The sequence below is a fragment of the Pelophylax lessonae genome (genome assembly GCF_965119305.1).
Source record: "Pelophylax lessonae genome assembly, chromosome: 2".
In the NCBI taxonomy this organism is placed as follows: Eukaryota; Metazoa; Chordata; class Amphibia; order Anura; family Ranidae; genus Pelophylax; species Pelophylax lessonae.
The window spans coordinates 95442504-95463255 of record NC_138769.1 but is presented as its reverse complement, the minus strand read 5'-3'; the positions used below and the strand labels follow the sequence as shown (position 1 = coordinate 95463255).

The window sequence follows — 20752 nt, the reverse complement described above, 5'->3', positions numbered from 1 at the left end:
CCGTTGCTGTCGTTAGTGTTGGAGTTTTGGCTCTGAGACGACGTACGAGCAATAGGAAGAAGAAGCGGACCTCCTGGACGAAAAATTGGTTGCTTAACCGTGATCAATTTTCTCATATGTCCTTGCTGAGGGAGCTCCAGGAAAATAATCCTGATGACTTCAGGAATTATTTGAGGATGACGGATCCCATCTTTTACCGTCTTCTTGCCCTGGTGTCCCCCTATATTCTGAAGCAGGATACTTGTATGCGGCTTGCAATTACTCCTGAGCAAAGGTTAATTGCGACGTTGAGGTATCTTGCAACAGGGAGAAGCCTGCAGGATCTGAAGTTCACCACAGGCATCTCCCCCCAAGCTCTTGGAGTCATCATCCCTGAGACCTGCTCTGCCATCATCAAGGTCTTGCAGAAGGACTATATCAAGGTATGTTTGATTTTTTACATTACATTACATGTATTACTAGTTTCACCTGAATTATGATGTTTTTGGATGTACAGCAATTGACACAGGCCATTATTTGTAAACTACCCTCTGTCCGCATGCACATAGTAGTAAAGATGTAGATTATCTTTAACCATTTGTAAAATTACCCACTAACCACCCCACCATTCTCTCCTATGTGTCCCTAAACGCATTGCCTGTTAACAGTATTTTGAATTTGGGTCATTTTATTGCTTTCCCTCAAACAATTATTCCTTGGCCAATGTTTTAGTACCTAGTTAATGATTTATCTAAAATACATCAGTCCATCCATTCCCACCTATGATTCTGTATGTTTATGTAATGATGTTAAAACCTTCACTGACCACAAGCCCTAATTGATGTATAAATGCCCAGTTTTACTTACCCATCCCCCCACCCACATGCTAAATCTCAAAGTCAGCATATACCAAAGCTCAAGTTCAGAGGTCTTCAAACTATGGGCCACCAGTTGTTCACGAACTTCAATTTCCATCATGCCTAGTCATGTCTGTGAATGTCAGAGAATTACAAGGCCTCATGGGATGTGTAGTTCTGCAACAGCTGGATGGCCGTAGTTTGTAAATCTCAGCTCTAGCTGGTGAGTATAATGGGCCATACACACTAGAAGATTGTCAGAACAATTTATCCTTCCGATTTACCAAAACCAAATAATATGAGGTCCAACAAACACTTTCAAATCCTATGCAATCTGGTAGGCCCTTGCACTACATAGAAAAGGTAAATCTGCACGAAAAAGTCTTCAGAGAATCTTCTAGTGTGTATGGCCCTTTACAATATAAGAACAATAGGAGGTTGAAAATAAATGTATGTAGATGTTACATCCCCATATCCAAACCTTTGCCTTCCTGTTGTATATTTTTTTAGCAAGTTGCATAAGCATTTAACAGACAACTGTGTGTGTAATTAATAATGTGATGTGCTCAAGCACTAATTTTATTTTTTTTATTTTTTCCCCACAGTTTCCTTCAAACGCAGAGCAATGGCTGGAGATTTCTGATCAATTTCTGGAGAAGTGGAATTTTCCCAATTGTGGGGGTGCTATTGATGGGAAGCACGTCCGCATTGTCCCCCCTCCGAATTCCGGCACATTTTATTATAATTATAAAGGTTTTTTTAGTATAGTCATGCTAGCCATAGTTAATGCAAACTATGAGTTTATTTTTTTGGATATTGGCAAAAATGGCCGCAATTCGGATGGGGGAGTTATTGATCAGACGGAGTTCGCTCGTCGTCTAAAGAACGGCACTCTGAACCTGCCATCCAGGGAGCAAACTGTTGAGGGTATGAGCTTTGTGTTTATCGCAGATGAGGCTTTTGCGCTTGGGGAGCATCTCATGAAGCCCTACCCTCAGAGGAACCTCACCCCAGACCAAAGGATTTACAACTACCGGTTGTCCAGAGCTCGCAGAGTTGTGGAGAATGCCTTCGGGATAATGGCCAACCGGTTCCGGATATTCCTGACGTCCATAAACCTGGCACTGTACAAAGTGGATAATGTGGTCTTGTGTTGCTGCATTTTGCACAACTTCCTACGCAGGAATGCACAAAATTATGTCTTGCAGCAACTGGATACTGACCCTGCTATGCCAGGTACAAGTGGAGAGGCCCAACCTTCTAACCAAGTGGAGTCCATGACGTCAATGGAAGTTGGACGGTCAGCATTGGCATCACACAGGGCCCGTCAGATCCGCCAGGAATATCTGGACTATTTCGTGGGGAGAGGAGCTGTGTCCTGGCAGCAATCACTGTCACACACCCATTAATCTTGTTAAAGATTGGACACACAAGATAAATGTCAGAGATATATTATTTTTCAACACATTAAACAAAAATTGCAATGATTCTGTATTGTGGATTATAATCATTTGGGCACATATGCCAAACACAATTATTTGGGTTAATCATGTGTTATATATGTGTGACTTTGGAAGGGTTAATACATTCATCAGTGTGTTTCTTGACTGTAGTCTCTCACCAGCTGATCCAAAGTGATGATGGCCATGTGTTATTTTTTAGCCAGTGGTGTAAATACAAGGGCCTTCTGCACCCCACAAAATGTACACAAACCCTGTCACATTGAGAACTAGGTCACACCCAAGGTTCATCTAATGTCACCTTACATTGGTGTTCATTGTCCAGAAGTTGCCCATACTATATATTTCATATAATACATTAGGGTATTAACAAAGTACCTACACCTGTTATGTTGTGTTCATTTATGACATCCTTCTCACTGCCCACCAATGTTAGGATATGTCAGTGTTATGTGAAACTTGATCATTGTTCATCTCAAAGTGTTATATATATAGGTAATGGAAAGTGAACTAGAGCAACGAACAAGCAATACACTATAGATTACACTGATCTCCCTACACTGATTGCTACTGGCAATATCAATGCCATATTGAATCCTAGGACTGCTAGTACCTTGAGTGTTGAGTCACACTTATGCGATGCGGGAAGTCTGCGACTTTGCAGCCTTCCAGCATTGCATAAGGGTGACCCGCCACTTACTTTTTCCACAGGATTGTATTCCACAAGTGTTAAGCACTGTGCGATCCAATCCAGATACATCAGAAATAAAGGGTCATGTGCGACTTGTATGCGTGTTCAGTGCGAATGTAGCCATACAAAGTGTATGTCTCAATTCACACTGCACATCTGATGGCATGTAATATCGTAGCGCACTGCTCCTTTATTACATGCGATCAGATGTTCATGCGAAAATCAGCTATACAGTTTGTATGGCTCAATTCGCACTGCACTCGCACAAAAGTCGCACATGATGCATTTATTCAGCCGCATCAGGATAGGATCGCACAATCGTTCAAACTTGTGTGATCCGATCCTGTGTGAAATGTCAGATCGCACTGTGATATGCGTTAAAACTGGGGGTATCTTTAACATTTCATTGACACCTCCAGCAACTCGCATATGGCAGTGTCCAAAATGCTTTCATTAACATGTAAATATGGGAATAGGACAGCCATCATACATTTAGTGCTTCTTTACACAGCTTTAGACCTCGACCCCCCAACGAAAGTCTAATAAAGAATTGAACACACATTGTTGAATGTAAAAACGTTTTAGTATCAAACATTCACAGGGTTAGGGTTAGGGTTAGGGTTAGGGTGTTGTAAAGTGCTTTTCCCAAACTTGGGTACACTCTTTAACATCTGAGTGTAATTAAAATGCCCTAAAACATTATAAAAAATTTGTAACATCAGGAACATCCCAATACAAACATTAAAAACCTAGTAAAATTGTGGCTTAAAATTTGCCAATCATGTCCACAAAATTGCGCATTTTGATTTGTAATGCCGTTGCAGTCTCCTTTATTTGTTCCAGGTCTGCGCAGCATTGGAGAGCCTCACGGGTCAATTTGGCTAATGTGCAACTATGTAAAACATGGTCTGTAAAAATTAAAAAAAAATGAGTCAATGTGAATCACCTACATGAGGTCATAATAATAGAGAAACATTTGGTGTCCAGGTAATCTTAAATTCCTCTCGAGTTAATACCTACCCTGTTCTTATGCTCTTTTGCCCTAGGCTCTTCTTCTTCCTCCTGTCCTCCTCCGATGCTGTTGCTGATGATTCTGCCGGTCTCCTGAGCTTACTATATATTCATTAGGGGTGTGAACGCATGATGACGTCATTGTGAGGGCATGGTTGTAATGTATATATATTAAGATGCAGAGACCAGAGACGGGCAGAATGCACGGCAACAGCATTGGAGGAGGACAGGAGGAAGAAGAAGAGCCTAGGGCAAAAGAGCAGACAACATAAGAGCAGAAGATTGGACAGCAGAAGAGTGGAGAGGAGAAGATCCAAAGAGCAGAGTGGAGAAGACCGGATGAAGATATTTAAGAACATTTCATAAACGTCTCCTGTCGTTATTCACATACACTTCCATTTATGTGGTTAATGTGTAGGGGTACTATGTACCCCATACCCATTCACATAGTGATTGGGGTCTGGGATCTGGGGGCCACCCTTTGTTAAAGGTTGCTTCCAAAGTCCTAGGAACCCCCTGGCCGCATTACCCCCCAAAACCACCAGACAGGGTTGTGGGGATGAGGCTCTTGTCCTCCTCTACATGGGAGTAAGGTGCTTTTGGGTGTGCGGTGCAGAGGCCCCCTGGCCCAAAGCAACAAAACCCCCCCATGTTGAGGGCATGTGTCCTGCTGTGGTCCAGGGGGTGTTTGGTCCGCTTGCTCGTTCTCTTTCCTGGCCTGACAAGCTGCATGCTTGTATAAGGGTCTGGTAGGGGTTTTGGGGGTAACCCACGCTGTCTTTTTGTTGTGGGCATACCCTCAAACTCAATACCACACACAAAAGGCCTGGTTGTGAACTTGGGGGGACACCCACGGTGGGTTGTTCAATTTTTGGGTGTAGTTCCCCCTCAAAAATCTTCACAACGCAAGTGGCCCCGCAAGTCAGAGCATCCTGATCCGACTTACGGTGCGACTTCCATTCAAATAAAGAGGCTCCCATAGGGAACTAGTGTTGTAAATTGGAGGCTAAAAATAACACTGATAAAAATCATTATGAAAAAACCTACGTGGGCACACAATTGGCTCTTGGACACTTGGTCCTGGTTCCTCCACAGTTTCGGAACTGGCTTCCATGCTGCTTGGCAAGTTGCCAGGAGATCGGGCTTCTGACCTGGCTGGGGATGCCACATCCTGGCATGATGCAACATCTGCAATGTAAATTTGCAAGGGAATACAAGAATATAAGGTTAAACAATCATTGCAAATACACATATTTCTATGATACCACTACACAAAAATCTGTGACTACCAACCTTCTTGTTGCTCTGGTGTCTCATCACTTGTTGGCTCCACCAGGATTATTTCCGGAATAATGTCTTCATCTACATAATACAAAACATTGGCCATATCATAAAAGTCACAAGAGGTACATTTGTTAGGACATGGTGCCCTGCTTGATAGCTCTTTTAGTAACAAATATGAAGACATGTACATGGTTATCTACGAAAAATATGGTACATTAATGTTTGACAGTGCATAGGAACCAATTACCTTTAGTGGAATCTGTGCCACCTTCTGTGCCCATGTCCTCATCTTGTTCCACAACTGCCGATGGAGCTGCCAAACCTCTCCTCCTCCTTTCCCATTGTTTGGCACGGAGTTTACGTTTTTCTCCTATTTAAAGGTTTGAATAATAATCTGTGATTAATAGGAATGTTTGCTGAGAAGATTCGTGCAGGAAAGAACGTTCGTTGCAACACAATACATATATTTTTCACTATGGCTTCCTGACTTTTAATGTCATATACTAAAACATCAACAATAGATCGATCAAATCACGACATGACAACTAAAATGAGTAATCTAACTTTTTACATAGACATTATAATCTAGACATGTTAATACAACATACACCAAATTATAAAAAACATATTGCATGATTAAAAAAATAAAGAAAAAATAAAACTTACTTTTTTTCAAAATCCGATGGATTTGGGAAAGCTGATCCTGCTCACGGTGTTTGAGGTCAGACCACCGTTTCCGAATCTGATCTTTCGATCGCTCGACACCGAATTTTTTGACCAAACAGGCCACCACCTTGTCCATGATGCCATCTTTCCTGGCATTGGGCCGATCGTAATTTGCCAACTTTCCATCGTAATCCATTTTTTCTAAAATGGAGACCATCTCCACCATTTCTGGCTTTGACATGGGTGTAGCCCTTGATTTTCGGGTGGCCCAATCACTTCGGCCCCCACTAATTGAGCTCCCAGATTGTTGAGACATGGTTCCTAATTAAACAATGATTATTCCACTGCCTCAGGTGTGAGTGTCGCATGTAGGCCTGATCTTCGGCACGTACACACCCCTGCACAAGCCCGCCACTGGAGGAGGAGTTGACGCCTGCGCTGTATTTAAAGGACGCCAGATCGTTCGGCCGACGATTCGCTAGCGGACATATCGAGAGTTGGAGCACGATCGAGCGGCGAATCACGACTTTTCCCCACAAACAAAGGTACGACTCTTTTAATAGAAAGTGTGTGTTTTGGGCCCTATACAGCTTTTATTAGGAATATCTTTATTATGTGCCAAAATACATGCTATTTTAATATGTTTTGTGTTGTTTTGTGTCTTGCAGGCATATACTGTCCTGCAATATGGTGGACAATTTCACCACCCACAACTTTTTAATAAGTTTTATTGATGAGTTCAGGCAACTGCCCTGTTTGTGGCAAGTCAAGTCCGCAGATTATAAAAATCGAAAACTCAGAAAACAGGCCATGGAACATTTGGTGGCCTTCTACAAGCCCGTCTGTCCTGGGGCAAATTTTGATTATATCCGCAAAAAAATAAACAGTATTCGCACTGCCTACAGGCGGGAGTTAAAAAAAATAGAAGATTCCACCCAGTCTGGAGCAGGGGCACGGAATGTATATGTACCACGGCTGTGGTACTATGATAACATGCGGTTCCTGGCAGACACCATGGAATCCAGGCCGTCAATTTCTACACTGCCTTCTACTTCGGCAGAGGGCTCAGTGTCGGTAGATCCAAGCCAGGATGAGGATTTCCTGGAGGAGAGTTTTGGCATTTCACAATATATTGTCTGCTAAAATGTAATCATGTAACAAAATTATAAGCTAAACCATAATTGACCCTTTAGGTAAACGGGCATAGCAAGGGGTTGGCATGACAGGCAACCGCCAGGGGCGCAGGCCAAGGGGGGTGGGTCACAAAAACATTGGCATTGTTTTATTGTTTATTTTAACAATCCACTCAGCCTGCACACCCCAGAACCCCCAGTTTGCAGGCGGATTCATGCAGGTGTAAAACATTGAGAGCAGCTTCATGCAGGTGTAAAACATTGAGAGCTGCTTCATGCAGGTGTAAAACATTGAGAGCAGCTGAGCCAAAAGACCAGGAGACTGAGACTGCCTCTCACTGCATCCCCAGCACCCCTCCGGTCTTACAAACACTGCTGCATCCCCAGCACACCTCTGGTCCTAAGAAACACTGCTGTAGCCTCAGCATTCCTCTGGCTCAACCTTTTTTAATACAAAACTAACAGCTCCTGCAAATGATCCATCCATCCTTGCTTCCATGTCTCTGGTCTCTCACTCTGGGTCAGCAAGGCAGGTGGCTTCCTTATTCATGTTTCCCTGCACTGCTTCACCCTCAATGCCCTACATCAAGTCCTCTGCAAGTTCAGGCCCCTCTCTCTCTGCAACCCCCTCCTCTCTCTCTCACACCCCCTCTTTCTCTCCCTCTCTCTAGCTCTCAACCCTCTCTTTCTTTTTCACACCTGAGACAATGATTGCCCACTAGAGAGCTCTACACTGGGCAAACAAGGGGCAAATTAGAAACTTTTAATGCCCTTTAATTTTTTTTTGGGGGGGTGGGTTACAGTTTTACATTGATCTTGGGGGGGGGGGGGTTGTTGCCAAATACAGCTCCTCAACAAGGGCACTGGAGACCCTAGATATGCCACTGTATGTAAAGTCTGCTATTTGTTCACAATAATATAACAAACATGCATTTTTATATACACTATAACATTCTAATCAATTGTTCATTTCATCAACAGGGAAGTGTCACTGAGGAGGAGCCAGGTTGCAGCCAGGAGCCTGGGGAGCCTGTGGAGCCTGAGGAGCCTGCGGAACTCTTTCCACCACCACCTCCTCCTGCCAAACGGAGGCAAAAGAGGAAGCACGTGGATGACATCACCGACGAGTTTATCCAGGAGGCCACCATAGCCCTACGTCGGAAACCGGAGGCCAATGAGTCCTTCGGGAATATGACTGCCAAAATCCTGGATAAGGTGGACCTCAGGCAGTGTCAGTATGCCAGAAAAATTATTCTGGATGTGCTGCAAAACGCAGAAAACGGCATACTTACTGAGCACAGCCACGCATGCCAGGAGCACCCGTGCCCTCCACCTCCACCTCCACCTCCACCTCCACAACACCCACCACCTCGCCAAATGCCACATGGCCAGTGGCAATATGGCCAGCAGGATCCAAACCTGCCCTCATGGCAACCTGATTACAGTTACCAGCAACTTTAATTTGTGTAACCCCCTATTATTTATTTTACCCCTGTTTGCCAGTTTCTAGTTTAATTTTGTCCAAATGGACCTTTTTTATGTTTAGTTTATTATACGGAAAGTATTGATGTTTGCTTTGTTTTTTTTTTGCTGAGATCCAAAAAATAAAGAAAATTTAAAATAAAAAATGGCCTATCTGAATTTGTTAACATGTTTAATATTGTGCATAACCTGAAAAATATGTTTTAGACATTAATTCATACAAGAATAAAGGGTCATATCAATAGTTAGATCTTTGGTGTGAAAATACAAAAATAATGGTGAAGAGTTCAAATTATTTAATTATAAAATTTGATAGAACAGATAGAATAGACAAACATTATCTTCATCATAACAGAACACATGCCTTTTTATTAGAAAAGTATGGCATTATGAGCAGCATCTTCCTTCTTCTCACATTTATCAAGATGAGCATGTGCTCCGCATTTCACCTATTTCTTGGACTTCCGCGAGCCGAAAGTTCTTTCTGAATAAAATGTTGAGTTTACTAGAGAAAATTCTTCCGGGAACTCATTTGGTTTGATCATGCGTGTTGGGATTTGTAGCTGTGTGTCGGCAGAATTGTGTACTGACAGGCGAACAATCGTCCGTTCTGGTGTCGGCATACAAATATTTTCATGTTTGCAAGAAAGACTTTTGTCCGCGGATTGTGCGCAGACATCTGTCGGAGGCACCATACTAACACGCGTACAATCGGCAGATCCTTCGTCCACCGACGTTTGTATGCCGACGATCGGTACGTGTGTACGGGCCTTAAGTTCAATTAAAACAAAGTGTCTTTCTTAGAGCCTGTTCACACCAGATGCATTGGGCTGCACTGGGCATCATTGCCAAATACAAAGACGAGGCAAAAAGTCTTGTTCCCTATCATGGCAGTTTCCAATACAGCGCTGCTGCCAAGAAAATTGAATGACATTTCACTTTGTGGCATTTCAATAACGTTCAAACAAAAGAAAAAAAAAAAGGTTACAGGGTTTACAGAGCACCAACACTGCTGCATTCACATTGCACACCATCAACAATGTGGTAGTGTGCGCAAATCTATGCCCTGCCCCCACCAACCTTCTTAGCAATCAGAGCACTGCTAATGGCTGTCGAGTTGCTCCGATTGTACATTGGAGCACATTGGCAGGTGTTGCGGAGTTTACCAAGGTAAAGGTAAAAGCCTTCGTTGGAAATGTCTATAATGTTACAGAGGGCCAATTCACACTGCCCGAATGCTAAAACCCCTAATTTATTAATACTGGGGGGGGGGGGGGGATACATTACTAGAACTAGTGCCAGTCGTGAGGGAATGGTGCAATATGCTGATTCAGCTCATCATGAAGTTTAAGTTTTTTTCCAGTGCGCTGTAGTGCGATCACCTGCGGTGCCATCCACTGTGCTGTGCAAAAATGCAGCCTCTCTCTTTTTCTGAATTGCTCTGCACCAGTGTTAACTGTCACAGTTGTCAGTTCTCTTATGTAAGTCTGTCTTTTAAGCCCTCAAATGTCTGGTGTCATAGCTGCTCACGTGTGCAGCACCATGGCAAGATCTAATCAGAGACTAATGGCGCGTTTCCACTGAGCTTTCTGGTACGGTTCGGTTCGGTACGGTACGCTATTTATGCCGTTTCCATTATGAATGGTACCCCAATTCCGAACCGTACCACTTTTTGGTACCCTTTCGTTGGGGTACCAAGCACATTAGACCCGTACCAACTGGGTGGAGCTACACTCTGCAGAACTTTGATTGGTTGACAGAGAATCGTCTATCACAGCTTTCCTGCTGTGACCAGCTACACCACGCCTATCATGAAAAGGGTACTATTGGCAGTGGAAACGCAATGTGTACCGTTCCAAACCGTACCGTACTGAACCGAACCGTACCGTACCACTCAGTGGAAACGAGGCATAAGATAACAGCTTCCCCTGCATATATTAGGATAGGAAGGTTTACTTCCACTTTAAGCACAGATATCCAATATGGCGGGCAACTTTTTCATATGGGATTTGCACCTTATCCTACAAAATTTTAAATATAGAACCAAATCAGACTTTAGGGAATGCAGAAGTTGCTTTCTGTTTATTAGACAGTAAATGTGCATAGGATGATGGGATTAGCTGGCTAACAATCTTCTTTTACAGTTAAAGATGGCTAAACCTAGCAAGAATCGGATGCCTGTCAAGCGTCAGACTCATGGCAGACGTATGACAAGGAGAATTCGTATACAAGCACCTCCTAAGCAACGCAGATATGTGTCCTACATCTTCAGCATTAGGAAGGTCTATACCAGTCTTCGCCCCAAATTTGCCATGTCCACCCCAGCTCGGCGTGCCATGTCCTCATTTGTTAAATTCCTGTGTGACAAGATGGTAATTGAAGGAGGAAAACAAATGCTACGAGAACACAGAAAGATTCTAACATCAAGGGATATCAAGAGTGCCATTTGCCTCCTGCTGCCCAGTGCTCTGACCAAATATGCCTTATCGAAGGACAGCAAGGCACTGGACAATTACAACCTGAGAAAGTCAAGTCAAATTAAAAGGCATCACGCAGCTTGGACCAAACCAGCAAATGACATGTAACTCAATAAACATGTAACAATTGATCTCAGCTTTCACTTCTTGTGTTATTTGTGACCACGCATCTCTGGTGCCAGTTTTTTTCCAATGAACAACAGGTTCCACCAAGCCATTGCTGAGCTCCTATTAAACATACTTATTGCCTAGCTGCTCCTGGCTTCAAAACTTGAGTCCCTCCTGACCCAGAACAAATATGCATATCAGGAGAGTAAGTGTAAGGTCAGAACTTGCTATTTGCATACTTGTTCGAAGTTAGTGGTATGGAAAGTAGTAAAGCGTCAGAGCATTTTCAAAAGAAGGGGTAAGCAAAAGCAGCATCCATACTTATAACATACAGCTTTACATTGTGCATTTCTGGTGTCCCAGATGTCCTACAGCTACATACAGCTGCCCATAGACATGAAAGGAGGAAGGCAGCTGTACAAAGACTTGTAAAGTAGCACATGTACCGAATGCACCTCAGGTCAGGTCTGCGCACATGCAATACTTTACGCAAATAGGCTGCACCAATTCATGTCTATGGGCAGCTGTATGCAACTCTAGAAGATCTAGAACACCAGAAATATGCAGTGTCTTTATGCTGCAAGAGCAAATGCGTCCATGTGCATGTAAACTTACTATGACATTATGGGGGTTGATTTATTATTTTTTTTATTTACAAAAGATTTTTATTAGAAAGTCATTTCAAACAACTCAAATCACATTGTACAAAAAATACAACAAATGTATAAAGCGAGTAAAAAACAGTGCAAATAGCAAAAGAACTTTTGTCATGATATACAGTGGGTACGGAAAGTATTCAGACCCCCTTAAATTTTTCACTCTTTGTTATATTGCAGCCATTTGCTAAAATCATTTAAGTTCATTCTTCTTCCTCGTGAATGTACACATAGCACCCCATACTGACAGAAAAACACAGAATTGTTGACATTGTTGCAGATTTATTAAAAAAGAAAAACTGAAATATCACATGGTCCTAAGTATTCAGACCCTTTGCTGTGACACTCATATATTTAACTCAGGTGCTTTCCATTTCTTCTGATCATCCTTGAGATGGTTCTACACCTTCATTTGAGTCCAGCTGTGTTTGATTATACTGATTGGACTTGATTAGGAAAGCCACACACCTGTCTATATAAGACCTTCCAGATCACAATGCATGTCAGAGCAAATGAGCATCATGAGGTCAAAGGAACTGCCTGAAGAGCTCAGAGACAGAATTGTGGCAAGGCACAGATCTGGCCAAGGTTACAAAAAGATTTCTGCTGCACTTAAGGTTCCTAAGAGCACAGTGGCCTCCATAATCCTCAAATGGAAGACGTTTGGGACGACCAGAACCCTTCCTAGAGCTGGCCGTCCGGCCAAACTGAGCTATCGGGGGAGAAGAGCCTTGGTGAGAGAGGTAAAGAAGAACCCAAAGATCACTGTGGCTGAGCTCCAGAGATGCAGTCAGGAGATGGGAGAAAGTTTTAGAAAGTCAACCATCACTGCAGCCCTCCACCAGTCGGGGCTTTATGGCAGAGTGGCCCGACGGAAGCCTCTCCTCAGTGTAAGACACATGAAAGCCCGCATGGAGTTTGCTTAAAAACACCTGAAGGACTCCAAGATGGTGAGAAATAAGATTCTCTGGTCTGATGAGACCAAAATAGAACTTTTTGGCCTTAATTCTAAGCGGTATGTGTGGAGAAAACCAGGCACTGCTCATCACCTGTCCAATACAGTCCCAACAGTGAAGCATGGTGGTGGCAGCATCATGCTGTGGGGGTGTTTTTCAGCTGCAGGGACAGGACGACTGGTTGCAATCGAGGGAAAGATAAATGCGGCCAAGTACAGGGATATCCTGGACAAAAACCTTCTCCAGAGTGCTCTGGACCTCAGACTGGGCCGAAGGTTTACCTTCCAACAAGACAATGACCCTAAGCACACAGCTAAAATAACCAAGGAGTGGCTTCACAACAACTCCGTGACTGTTCTTGAATGGCCCAGCCAGAGCCCTGACTTAAACCCAATTGAGCATCTCTGGAGAGACCTAAAAATGGCTGTCCACCAACGTTTACCATCCAACCTGATAGAACTGGAGAGGATCTGCAAGGAGGAATGGCAGAGGATCCCCAAATCCAGGTGTGAAAGACTTGTTGCATCTTTCCCAAAAAGACTCCTGGCTGTATTAGATCAAAAGGGGGCTTCTACTAAATACTGAGCAAAGGGTCTGAATACTTAGGACCATGTGATATTTCAGTTTTTCTTTTTTAATAAATCTGCAACAATGTCAACAATTCTGTGTTTTTCTGTCAGTATGGGGTGCTATGTGTACATTCATGAGGAAGAAGAATGAACCTAAATGATTTTAGCAAATGGCTGCAATATAAAAAAGAGTGAAAAATTTAAGGGGGTCTGAATACTTTCCGTACCCACTGTACATGCAGATCGGATTAGAAATGACATGAGAGTACAGTTAAGCATCATGGTAGATATAATACAAACTCCTCAAAGCTCAATAATAACTAGCAAGAATCCCAGGTATCCCACTTGGCATGAAAGGCCAGCATTGAGCCATGTAGTGAGTGAAATTTTTTTTTCTGAGAGCCTGATGCTTTCCATTCTAGACAACACTTGAGACCAGATAAGAGTATCAGATCGCCAATTAAGGGCAATCATCCAGTGAATGGAGCACATCAACGTGTGGACCAACCTAGAGGCTGGAGTGGGGATCCCCGGGACCCGTGCAAAAAGTAGGCATATTTTCGGGGAGAGGGTAATGTCTGAGCCCACCACCCATGATATATTGTTTTTGGCTCCATCCCAAATGGGCTGCAAACGACTACAGCTCCAGAAGAGATGGAGCAGAGTACCCTCCTCTGAGTCTGGACAACCCCTGAAACAGGAGGGTGAGACTGAACCGTAAAAGGAGTGCACCAGGGAGGGGGTCAAATACCACCTGGTAAAAAGTTTAAGAGGGGACTCTCTACACGCACTAGAACGTGAGCATTTACGTAGATTACCAATCATACCCTGCCATACAAGAACAGAAAATGTACAATTAAGGTCTTCTTCCCATTTAATCATATATTTTTGTTTCTCCGGTAAAGGAGAATTATTTAAATGTGCATACAACATTGAGATCAAGCCCCTACCCCTAGGGGAGGAGCAACAAATGGTCTCAAATGCTGTGTATGGTGGGTGAAGTGTCAAAGAACTCTGAGATTGAAAGAATTCTTTTATGATGACATAGTGGTCTGCTGCTGAACTAGGGAGCCCGTGCAAATACCTAAGATGTTCAAAGGTGCAGAATGAATTACAAACAAATAAGGCTTTAAGGGAGACCAAGTCTCTGGAGATCCAGGGTTCTAAATTCTTTACCTTCCTTATGGTAAATCTAGTGTTGGGGGTTGATTTATTAAAGGCAAATAGACTGTGCACTTTGCAAAGTGCAGTTGCATTCTGCAAGTGCAGTTGCTCAAGAGCTTAGTAAAGGAGATAAAGCTTCACTTTGCATGAATATCCAATCACGTGCAAGAAAAAAAAAACAGCATTTTTGCTTGCACAGATTGGATGATGAAAGTCAGCAGAGCTTCTGCTCATTTACTAAGCTCTGGGCAACTGCTCTTGAAGAGTTTGGAAAGTGCACAGTCTATTTGCTATTAGTAAATCAACCCCTATGACTTTGGTACTTTAACCTGCTTAGCGGTATCACCGAGCGTGACTCGGGGTGGATTTTCCATGCTATTATCGGTATCCCCGAGTCACGCTCGGGGTAGATGTGCAGAGCGAGCAGCCGTGTCTCTTACCTTCTCCTGGCGATCCATCGATGATCTCCCATTGCTGTGATCGCCAGCCGAGATCCCTGCCGCTCGTTCGTCGGTATGAGGACTTCCTGGTTCCGTTCCCTGCAGCAGCAATGTTGCATGGGAGCGGAACTAGGGAGGGAAATTCAAACGTTGCACAAAACACAAACACATAACATTTATATTATATATATATATATATACACACACACATACATATATATATATATATATATATATATATATATATATATATATATAAAAAATATATAACGCATGAATTATAATCGAATCAATAATATAGTTTTATTATATAATATAATATATATATATATATATATATATATATATTATATATTAAATAATAAAATATTATTGATTCGATTATAATTCACGTGTTTGTGTTTCAAATTTATCACATCTGGGATGTCTACTAGACTCTTGTTTTGGTCAGGTTTAAGTCAGTAATTACTAAGAATTGTAGGCCTATAATACATAATGCCAAATTTCCATGCAAAAAAATTGTACCGCTTTTGGTACAGAATTCCTGACATAATCATACCGCCAGGGAGGTTAATCCAAGTGCCATGCTGCCTTGAAGACAGAGGATGGATACAATTCTGTGAATACTGGGCACCATGGACCCCTCACCCCCTGTTACCAGGAAACCATTATGTAAGAACAATGCTGATATCATCGCCTCAATGCCGCTCTCTGCCTAAGCCTCGAATGCCCAATGACAGGAAAGAGGATCAAGCGCATGATGTGACCAACCTAAAGAAATCTAGAAAAGGGATAAAGAAAAAAACAGGATACACTGCCTGGGGAAAATGAAAACTTTAAACTTTTGGGTCGTTTTGGGTACACTTCCAGGTCTGCTAAGACTGGAAAAGATTTGAGAAATTTGGGCAAAGAACCCTGCTTGTCATGTGATTGGCCTGAAAACATCTGGAGATGGGAAGAATAAAACAACATTAAGCATAACATACATATGGGGGGTAATTGGGGTGTAAGGGGCTGATCATGGAGTTGGGCTGTAAACATTAGCCCTGGATAAGTTCACTTTGGTTTAGAAATATGTTTTAATATTGTTACTGCTCCCTGTGCCTCCCTCCCCTAAACTAGTCTGAGTTGCCTGAGAACATGCTAAGCTCCCTTGTATCCTACAAAACACCTGATCACAGATTGGGGTAAATGGCCTTTACCACATGAACAGCTGTGTCCAATGACAGCTGATCACAATGTAAACACAAGCCCGTTTTTGCCATTCCTTGTTTAAGGGACATCTGCACTGATAATCAGGACACTGATTATCAGTGTCCTGATTATCAGTGCAGTCCCAACAGAGCCTACCAGTGCTGCCTATCAGTGCCCACCAGTGCTGCCAATGGACACCCACCAGTGCTGCCATGAGTGTCCACCAACACTTGCCTATCAGTGGCCATCAGTGCTGCCAATCAGTGCCCACCAGTTCTGCCAATCATTGCTCATCAGTGCTGCCAATCATTACCCATCAGTGCTTCCAATCAGTGACCATCAGTATCACCTATCAGTGCTGCCTATCACTGCCCATCAGTGCCACCTATCAGTGCCACCTATCAGTGCTACATATCAGTGCCATTCAGTGGCACTTATCAGTGCCCATCAGTGCCACCTATCAGTGCAGCTTTATCAGTGCCTCCTCATCAGTGCCAACCAGTGCCGCCTCATCAGTGCCCATCAGTGCAGCCTATCAGTGCTCATCAGTGCCGCCTCATCAGTGTCCATCGGTGCAGCCTCATCAATTTTTTTTTATTTTTTCAAAATGTTTTGTTTTTTTCCCCTTCTTTAACAAAAAATAAAAAAGCCAGTGGTGAGTAAACACCACCAAAAGAAAGCTCTTTTTGTGTGAAAAATATAAAAATTTCACATGGGAACAGTGCTGTATGACCGGACAATTGTCATTCAAAGTGTGACAGCTTTGAAAGCTGAAACTTGTCCTGGGCTGGAAGGGGGTAAAAGCTCCAAGTGGGCATTTCAATGCATATATAACTAGATTGTTTTTAAATATATATATTGCCTGATGTTCTGCTTTAATACAGTGTATTATGTACAGAGTGAAGAGTTTGGGGGAGGGTACACACAGAGTGCAGAGTTCGGGGGTGTGCTGCATAATACAGAGTGTAGAGTTCAGATGTGCTACACACAGAGTGCAGAGTTTGGGGGTGTGCTGCATAATACAGAGTGTAGAGTTCAGATGTGCTACACACAGAGTGCAGAGTTCGGGGGTGTGCTGCATAATACAGAGTGTAGAGTTCAGATGTGCTACACACAGAGTGCAGAGTTCGGGGGTGTGCTTCATACAGAGTATAGAGTTCAGATGTGCTACACACAGAGTGCAGAGTTTGGGGGTGTGCTGCATACAGAGTGTAGAGTTCAGATGTGCTACACACAGAGTGCAGAGTTCGGGGGTGTGCTGCATACAGAGTATAGAGTTCAGATGTGCTACACACAGAGTGCAGAGTTCGGGGGTGTGCTGCATACAGAGTATAGAGTTCAGATGTGCTACACACAGAGTGCAGAGTTTGGGGGTGTGCTGCATACAGAGTATAGAGTTCAGATGTGCTACACACAGAGTGCAGAGTTTGGGGGTGTGCTGCATACAGAGTATAGAGTTCAGATGTGCTACACACAGAGTGCAGAGTTTGGGGGGTGTGCTGCATACAGAGTGTAGAGTTCAGATGTGCTACACACAGAGTGCAGAGTTCGGGGGTGTGCTGCATACAGAGTGTAGAGTTCAGATGCACTACACACAGAGTGCAGTGTTCAGGGGTGTGCTGCATACAGAGTGTAGAGTTCAGATGCACTACTCACAGAGTGCAGAGTTCGGGGGTGTGCTGCATACAGAGTGTAGAATTCAGATGCACTACTCACAGAGTGCAGAATTTGGGGGTGTGCTGCATACAGAGTAGAGTTCAGATGTGCTACACACAGAGTGCAGAGTTCGGGGGTGTGCTGCATACAGAGTAGAGTTCAGATGTGCTACACACAGAGTGCAGAGTTTAGCCTTCTTCAACAGCTACTTACTTCTGCATTCCTCATCCACATCTCACTTTCACCCGTCTTCAGCTTTGGCCTTTGCATGCAACCCCCTCTCCACTGCCACCATTTTCTCACCTCCTTAAAGGCTTCACCGACTTCTACATGTCATAGGTTTGTTGCTGTATTAAGCTGAAGCACTCAGTCTCTTGTACCTCCTCGCACACTGTAGCTGGCTCTGCCTCTTTCACTTTTAGGGAGATCATCCAGTGGGGGTGTCGGTAGCTGCACTGCACCCCAGGAACCTGCATCTCTCTTGTCCCCATCCTGCTCTCAGCTGTTGGGAGACAAGCTGACATTTGTAAATACAGAAGCCGGACTTCTGTGTTTACAAGTGATAGTGGTGAGTAGGGAGCAGAGGACCTGAGCCACAGGTTGTGGAACTGAGTTCCACCAAGTTCCAGCTGAAAAAAAGCCCTGCAAACAGGCATACAAAAGATGTTCTCTCCTCACTATTGTATCTACCTTTTGCTTTTAATTCTGTTTTCTGTATAATTTGTCTTTTGCAATAAAACTTTTATGAAACAAAAAAAAAAAAAAATGATCGCATGGTGGCCACACATACTGTATATTAATGTATATAATATATTCCCTGATAAAGTCACGTGTAGGTGACGCAACGCTTAGGGTGTGAGTAGAGGCATACCGGAAGTGATGCAATAATACAAGCTCGCCTCTCGTGGAGTATATGCACATTGCACTTTGTGAAAAATTAGGTAAATTAACTGTTTCCTAATACATTAAACTTTTAAAAAGGATACTTCACTATGGAGAGTTACATTCCTAACTAACATGAACCACAACGGGAGGGACCCCCAGGATCATCACATAGGAGAAACCACTTACCATAGAGACCCAGCCTGATAGATCATAGGAGGACCCCTAAAGGCAGACGGGACATACTAAGAACCAGGAAAAGATACCAACATATGCTGTTATCTTAAGTGCACATAGGTGTCACAACATTTGAAGGAAGAGAAACCAGACAACATATATAATTAATGGTGAAGGGATACACCTTTATTCAAAATACCACACCAGATTACACTCAATTTCAAGCGGACTTATTATTATTTTTTTTAGATTATTTTCTCATGTTGTCCATATAGCATTTACTGTACACCGATAGAGGTTCTCTGTGTAGCACTGTTAATATTTGTTGACATTGAGCAACACATTTGTCATTATTTGAATTTGTGGATTCACACATGTGTAGTTTACCAGTTCCAGTATATTCAGTTATTTTGCACAGGATTAGAAAGCATTATATAAATGTATGTTTAATGTCACAATTTTCTTGGGCTTAATTTATGTTTGGCATTAATATTATGCATTGTATGCACTGATCACATTAGGCTCATTCACACTAATAGCGCAGCACCAACACTGTTCAACATTTATCACCTATTAGCCACAGATTAGCTATACTAGAGTTTGCAGCAGTTAATCATCCGAGTATACTTAACTACTTACCACCCGCCCACCGTCAAATGACGGCAGAGCGGTACGGCTCTCATTCTGGGATGACGTCATATGACGGCGTCCCAGAATGGCCTCTCTCGTGCGCCTGCGGGGGCGCGCAGTTTTAGCGATCGTGGCCACGCCGTGTTGCTAGGGCACGGTGCGACCCCGATCTTGGCTCTTCACCCATGTGATGTGCTTTGTCCAATCACAGCCAGTCACATGTAAATTGGGAAGTGCCGTATATAGGCTCTCCTCGCCTCACACTGTCAGAGTGTGTGGCGAGGAGAGCCGATCAGCGGCTCCTCCTCAGTGCCGGTTCACACTTCTGCGATGCGGGAAGGCTGCGAATATGCAGCATGTTCCCGCATCGCATCCGCACATCTGGCAGTTCACACTGCCATATGCGATACGCAGGGGGTGTCAATTAAAAGTTAACGACACCCCCAGTTGCGATCGCATATCGCAGTGCGATCTGCAAGTATGCACAGAATCCGATCGCACAAGTGTGAACCACTCTGCTATCCGATTCTACAGCGGCTCAAAAAAAGCCTCATGTGCGTGTTTGGTGCGGATACAGTGCAAATTCAGCCATACAAAGTGTATGGCTGAACTCGCATCCGCACATCAGATCGCATGTAATTAGGAGCAGTGCCCTCCGAATTACATGCGATCATCGCAAACGCGGAAGTGTGAACCGGCACTCAAAGAGGAGTCTAGGACAGGTAATTGGGGCACTGATCATCAGTGCCCTGATTACAGAAAAGGTAAAGAACAGTGCCCACCATCAGTGTCCACCATCAGTGTCCACCATCAGTGCCCATGGTGCTGCCATTCAGTGCCCATCAGTGCTTGATCATCTGTGCTGCCCATCAGTGCTGCCCATCAGTGCCCATCAGTGCCACCTGACAGTGCCCATCAGTGCTACCCATCAGTGTCCATTAGTGCCACCTGTTAGTGCCCATCAGTGCCCCCCGTCAGTTCCCTTCAGTGCCACCCATCGGTGCCTGCCAGTGCCGCCCATCAGTGCCACCTCTCAGTGCCCATCAGTGCATCATTCTAGTACCTCCTCATCAGTGCCACCTTATTAGTGCCCATAAGCGCCACCTCATCAGTGCCCATAAGTGCCACCTCATCAGTGCCCATCAGTGCTGCCTCATCAGCGCACATCAGTGAAGGAGAAAAATTACTTATTTTCAAATTTTTCTGACAGAAAATAAGAAAAATTTTATTTTTTTCAAAATGTTCTGTCTTTTTTCTTTTTTTTTTTTAGTAAGAAAAAA

At 43.5% G+C, this 20752-nt stretch overlaps 1 protein-coding gene across 1 annotated transcript; it reads left to right on the top strand.

Moving 5' to 3' along the window:
- Nucleotides 1-10713: 10713 nt before the first annotated feature.
- Nucleotides 10714-11148, top strand: LOC309547962 (histone H2B-like; the record flags this gene model as incomplete). The annotated part of the gene is made up of 1 exon (XM_082247955.1): nt 10714-11148. One exon carries the CDS (start codon nt 10714-10716, stop codon nt 11146-11148), a length of 435 nt encoding a protein of 144 aa, XP_082104081.1.
- Between the last annotated feature and the right edge of the window lie 9604 nt (nt 11149-20752).